General features: G+C 43.5%; 1 protein-coding gene across 1 annotated transcript; it reads left to right on the forward strand.

The window, feature by feature from the left end:
• The first annotated feature begins 2,305 nt into the window (after positions 1–2,305).
• On the forward strand, positions 2,306–5,727 carry LOC123429256 (transcription factor RAX2-like). Its single transcript, XM_045113312.1, has 3 exons — positions 2,306–2,899; positions 3,833–3,962; positions 4,514–5,727. The coding sequence occupies exons 1-3, from the start codon at positions 2,764–2,766 to the stop codon at positions 5,301–5,303; spliced, it is 1,056 nt and encodes a 351-aa protein (XP_044969247.1). The 5' UTR covers positions 2,306–2,763; the 3' UTR covers positions 5,304–5,727.
• The last annotated feature ends 1,158 nt before the right edge of the window (positions 5,728–6,885 follow it).

Below are 6,885 nucleotides of genomic sequence, written 5' to 3' on the forward strand. Positions count from 1 at the left end.
ACCGAGTGGGCCCCGAGATACCTCTCTGTCACACAGAGTGAAAAATCCCAGTCTCGATCCATACTAACTCAACGAACACCTTCGGAGATACCTGTAGAGCATCTTTATAGTCACCCAGTTACGTTGCAACGTTTGATACACACAAAGCATTCCTCCGGTGTCAGTGAGTTATATGATCTCATGGTCATAGGAACAAATACTTGACACGCAGAAAACAGTAGCAACAAAATGACACGATCAACATGCTACGTCTATTAGTTTGGGTCTAGTCCATCACATGATTCTCCTAATGATGTGATCCCGTTATCAAGTAACAACACTTGCCTATGGCCAGGAAACCTTGACCATCTTTGATCAACGAGCTAGTCAACTAGAGGCTTACTAGGGACAATGTTTTGTCTATGTATCCACACAAGTATTGTGTTTCCAATCAATACAATTATAGCATGGATAATAAACGATTATCATGAACAAAGAAATATAATAATAACTAATTATTATCGCCTCTAGGGCATATTTCCAACAGTCTCCCACTTGCACTAGAGTCAATAATCTAGTTCACATTACCATGTGATTTCAACGAATCCAACACCCATATAGTTCTGGGGTCTGATCACGTCTTGCTCGTGAGAGAGGTTTTAGTCAACGGTTCTGAAACTTTCAGATCCGTGCGTTCTTTACAAATCTTTATGTCATCTTATAGATGCTGCTACTACGTGCTATTCGGAAATGCTCCAAATATCTACTCTACTATACGAATCCGTTTCACTACTCATAGTTATTCAGATTAGTGTCAAAGCTTGTATCGACGTAACCCTTTACGACGAACTCTTTAACCACCTCCATAATCGAGAAAAATTCCTTAGTCCATCAGTTACTAAGGATAAATTTTGACCGCTGCTAGTGATTCAATCATGGATCACTCTCTGTACCTCTCAACAGACTTTGAGTCAAGGCACACATCAGGTGCGGTACCCAACATGGCATACTTCAGATTCGACGGCCAAGGCATAGAAGACGACCTTCGTCTATTCTCTTTATTCTGTCGTGGTCGGGTTTTGAGTCTTACTCAAATCCACACCTTACAACAGAGTCAAGAACTCCTTCTTTGCTGATCTATTTTGAACTCCTTCAAAAACTTGTCAAGGCATGCATCATGTTGAAACTTCTATTAAGCGTTTCGATCTATCTCCATAGATCTTGATGCTCAACGTTTCAAGTAGCGCAAACCAGGTATTCCTTTGAAAAAACTCCTTTCAAACAACCTTTTATGCTTTACAGAAATTCTACATTACTTCTGATCCACAATATGTCAACCACATATACTTATCAGAAATTCTATAATGCTCCCACTCACTTCATTGGAAATACAAGTTTCTCATAAACCTTGTACAAACCCAAAATCTTTGATCATCTCATCAAAGTGTATATTCCAACTCCGAGATGCTTGCACCAGTCCATTGAAGGATCGCTGGAGCTTGCATACTTGCTAGTATCCTCAGGATCGACAAAACCTTCTGGTTGTATCATATACATATAAATCAGACTGTTTGACAAATATATATCTTAATGGTAGCTTCTAGTGTATTACTGTATCAGGTAAGTATATATTTACGAAAATTAGTAGTATGAATTGAATAGTTGGCAAATAAGTTTTGCAAGTTAGTTCAGTAAAAAAGTCAACAACGCGTGCATGCTATTTACCTCGTACCGAGATAACATCGTTTATAGGGATATAGTAATTATCGATGAAAAAATGGCACCAATTATGTATTCTTTTGTTTAGACACAATTTGATTATTTGATATGCTCATCTAGAATGCGTTTGGATTTATCACGTGACAAAATTTGTTGCCAACCGGTTTGTTCTTTTGTTCTACGTGGCATATGCAATTTGTTGACAGCGTGAAGTTTGATCATGCAACTTTAGTTGTTATTTTATTTTTCTCCTCAATTTACTACGCCGGTGTGAAAATTTCCACGGCGCTAGGCAAAAAAGATAGTACAAATTTTGTCACGAAGAAGCTACCTAGCTACAACACCACCTCTTACCTGATTTTCCACAGCAGTTACTATTTACTTTACGTGCGCAGGAGCTGGGCTAGCACATCAAAAGTAATTAAAATGACACGAACGATTCCATGTGCAAGTGTACTTTGTTTACAGAAAGGGAGAGGAGGCGGTGTGGGGGCAAGCATATGCGGCACCCCCGCTAGGCTACGAAATTTCGATTTGAAGCGGCCAACCAGCAGAGCGGAGGTGATTGAAACCAAACAAAGCGCAAGCCTACACTTTGACTTCTTAGAGCATCCACATCGTCGTCGTCTCTCTCACCTCCCCTCTGATCGATCAACTGTCCGCTGTCAGCGTTATATATTTTTCTGCCCTCCTTTGTTGCCTTGTGCTGGCTTGGCTCTGTCCTCTCTTCCCCTCCCCTCACCTCAAGCTTAGCCATAGCCATAGCCATAGCTGCCTCCTTGCTTTCTGTGCCCTCCAACAATATATCTTCTCTCCAGAAAGGCAGTGGTTCCCTCTGTCTTGTAGCTAGCCCAGCAACACAGAGAAAGCTGCGAGAGCTTCGGCTGCTAGCTAGCTCAGACTCGGAGTGTTTAACAAAAGAGGGTTAGGAGGAGCAGCTAGCAGCAGTGAGATTCGGTAGCGGCTGCTAGCTAGGTGTCGCCGCTGCCTTGTATCTAGCTTTGTTTCTTCCTCCTCATCTTCTTCTTCCTTGCATCGGGATATATCAATCCATCTTCTCACCTGATGGGGAGGGCGCCGTGCTGCGACAAGAACAACGTGAAGAAGGGGCCGTGGTCGCCGGAGGAGGACGCCAAGCTCAAGGAGTTCATGGACAAACACGGCACCGGCGGCAACTGGATCGCCCTCCCGCAGAAAGCAGGTGTGTATGAGCTTCTTGTCTTGCAGACTTATGATGCATGTGTGCTGGTTTGGTACTTTGGTTTGTGTTAGGATATGGGTCACCTGCTGGCCAGCCTTAACTTCTCTTGATTTATTTTGCTGATGAGGTTCCTTCTTCCTCTCTCTTGAATTTGTCTTTGATTTGTTTCCGTGTTCTCTCTTGACTTGGGATGATGATCAGTTGAAACTTGGATGAAAATAAATTTCTCACGCGTCTAGAACAAATGGTCTCTAATTAAGCATGTCATCATTATCTTGACCCATGAGTCTCCCTACTCTAGTATTCTTGTGGTACGGATAGAGACATCTCTAAGTCGAAATGCCGTGGTCTTTTCTGGCAACTTCTTCTTTCCCAATCCATTCGACTTATCATTTCCGTCTTGATTAATCAGGAGTATCTTCATTCTACAGGATATCACCAAACACGCACGCTTAATTTAGAACCAAAAAGGCACTTGTGGTTAATCATGTCCACTTCTTAGTTTGCCTCTCTCACAAACGAAGTTCTCCTTGGCTTAACGAGCATACAATTTGCCATTTTGATGCACCTATACAATAACTACTACTCCCTCCGTTCCTAAATATAAGTCTTTTTAGAGATTTTACTAAATGACTAGATAGGAAGCAAAATGAATGAATCTATACTCAAAAATATGTCTATATACATTCGTATGTAGTCCCTCTAGTGAAACCTCTTAAAAGACTTATATTTAGGAACGGAGGGAGTACTATATATGACTTGCTGAATTCCCTTTCTCGTATGTCTAGTTTTATGTTCTTTCGGTTATATCTAGTTAATTAATCATATGCTACCTATTGTTTTTGCCTCATTTCTTCAGTATTGAACAAATGATGAACTTCTAGTTTGATCAGACATTTCTAATTAATGGACTTAATGTGTTGTCACAATTAGGGTTGAGAAGATGTGGCAAAAGCTGTAGGCTTAGATGGCTAAACTACCTGAGGCCTAACATTAAGCATGGGGAGTTCACTGAGCATGAAGATAGGGTCATCTGCAGCATGTATGCAAGCATTGGAAGCAGGTACTGCCAAGACTGTTCTTCTTCTCTCTCTTAAGAGCATACATGTTATCTCACATTATAGTTTTGAGGCACAGCCAAGTTGAAAAATAACTATGAGAAATTCATGGATATTTAGCTATGTTAGTCCTATATTTTTCAGCCGAAAATATGACTATAAATGGCCTGCCTACAAGAATTTTCCTGTCAATGTTTTTTGTGTGTAGGACACAACAAAATGTTTTTTTAGATGAAACTTTGCAGATTTGCATGTTACAGAAAAAAAATATTTATCAAAATATCCCTAACACATGCATGACAGTTTCTGCTCCCTAGAAGAATCTCCCAGAAAGAGGATATGTTTTCCCTATCTTGTGCTCAGAGCTGAAGATCCAAAACTAGCATAGATCTAGGTAGAATCATACTCATCAATTAACACCACTAATGTGATTGCTATAAAAAAAAAGCTCTTCCATTGTCCCCCAAATTTTGGAAAGAAAACCTAGAAACAGCTCAAGCATGCCGCACAACTATATCTACTGCAGATTAGCTTTACTCATTCTGTGATACAACAGGTGGTCGATCATCGCGTCGCAGCTCCCGGGCCGGACGGACAACGACATCAAAAACTACTGGAACACCAAGCTGAAGAAGAAGCTCCTGGGCTCCACCACCATGGCCGGCGCCGGCCCTCCACCGCGCGCGCCGCGGCAGAATCACCCCCACCAACACCGGCCGGTCCTGCTCCCCTACTCGTCGTCGCCCCACTCCAACTACAGCAACTTCTTCCCCGGTGCCGGCGCCCTCCTCCAGCAGTCCGCGGAAGCCCTAACCCTACAACCACAAGACCACTACATGCTCGGCAGCTCCGGCTCCCTGAACCCCATGGCAAGCAACAATGGCGCCTCCGCGGTACAGCTACAGATGCTGCACGCAACGACGGCCCACCGGCAGCTGCAGGTGAAGGAGGAATGCGGCAGCGGCGGCGCCATGATCGCGTTCGGCTGCGGCGACCAGCAGAGCTGCAGCTCGTCGGACGGGACGCAGTACGCCGGCGGCCAGTACGTGCACGGCGGCCGCCACCACGGGAAGGAGATGAGCTTCGACAACAACAACAACGGGTACGGCGCCTACGGAGTGTACGGCAACGGCGCCGGCGCCGTGGAGCAGGAGCACAAGCTGTCGTTTCAGCTTCAGCACCAGCATGAGGAGCAGCAGCAGCAGCAGGCGCAGCTGGACTACAGCTACGAGGAGATCAAGCAGCTGCTGATGACGGCGGCGGCGAGCGGCCCCGACGGCGGCGGCGGCCTGATCCACGACCCGGAGCTGATCGGCGCGCACGCCGGGAAGCTGACGATGATGTAAAAAATCCGAGTAATTAAGGATCAGGACGTACGCACGTAAAGAAGGTCATCAATCAAGATCGAATTGAAGAAGGTGTGTGTTAATTTCTACTGCGTTATTTGTTTCCCATTCTTCTTCTTTTTTCTTCTTCTTCTTACATTGATTCGACCGTGTAGTGTACTGGATCAAACGCTCCCGTGTCACGGCTGCATGCATGCAGATGCACGTGGCTGGCAGCCTAGCTGCGCTGTGCTGCTATGTGTGTATGTGAGCGTGACATGGGATCAAGATTCTCCTCTCTCTCTCTCTCTCTCCATCTCTCTCTTACTTGCTATTACTGTTGTTGTACCTCTCTCTCAGTCTCTCTCATCTTTGTCAGCAAAAGGTATAGTGTTATGAAGTTCATAAAAGTACTGTGAAAAAACTGACAGTGTTTGTTTGGCCAGACCTTGACTCTCAAAGCTCCGTGTGGTACCATCCCACTCCATCATGTGTGTCCATTTCTTCTCCATGCATGCATGTGTGTGTGATAGCTTCGATGTGATGTGTCTGACACCTTGAATGTACTATATGACACGTTCTCCCCGGCCGGTCTCCCTCATTCATTCACTCACTCACTTGTTGATGCTGCAATGCAATGCAATGCATAGGACAGCGAGAGTGCATGTGAAGGCTCACAAGTTGCCAAGCATACACGGATTAAACTTTGTTGAGAACGTTGATTTGTGGTCTCGATCGTGATTTTTCTGCTCATACTGTTCGTCTTGTAGTGAAGATTACATCAAACTAAATTTGCCATGAATGTGGCAGTGACTACTTGCTTTGTATCATTATCGCAACAGCATGGAATAGCCGTATTTGTCTAGCAGCCTCTCTGACCTAGACATCTTTTCTCTAATTATTATTAAAAAAAAGGCTACATAAAATCACATGTCACTCGGTCGGTGGATTAATATGGTCGTCATAGAGTTTACACAAGTACTGTATGTTGGATGCTGCTGCGAGGCAGATCCTATGTGGATGGTCTCGGTTTTCCTTTCCTCATTTTCGATTAAAGATGGAATGGGCACAAGAAGGTACGTATTGCCAAATCAGAGACAACGGGATCTTCCTATAGAGGTCAATCTCTGCCAATTAGTCAAGAGGATATCAAGTTCTAAATTCCGCTTTTCACATGTTTCCAAAAATTATGGAGACGGAGCGAAAGTATGAAAACCATTTTTTTAATAAAACACGAGAGGATCCGGAAAGTTTCTCTTGGCAACAGGAAAAAATGGAACAACTGGAAAACCAACATAAATAGAATTGATGTATACGTACATGCAGATTTTTTGTTGTTGTATGTGTAGCGCACGTCAAATCAACCCATATACACCTTTGGGCTTATTCGGTCTTATCAGCCAAAAACGTAGAACCCCAATATACATATGACTTCAGATTTTTCCAGGTACGTCTGATCTCGATTAAACACATCACAATTACTCGCTACATCGATGATGTCATAGCAATGTTTTTGATAACCTTTTACATTACAAGTCAATTTTCACTTCTAAACATGGCAAATTCTATACGCTAACACGTCAATTTTATTAGTTTTCGCATG

The sequence above is a fragment of the Hordeum vulgare genome, chromosome 2H (genome assembly GCF_904849725.1).
Source record: "Hordeum vulgare subsp. vulgare chromosome 2H, MorexV3_pseudomolecules_assembly, whole genome shotgun sequence".
In the NCBI taxonomy this organism is placed as follows: domain Eukaryota; kingdom Viridiplantae; phylum Streptophyta; class Magnoliopsida; order Poales; family Poaceae; genus Hordeum; species Hordeum vulgare.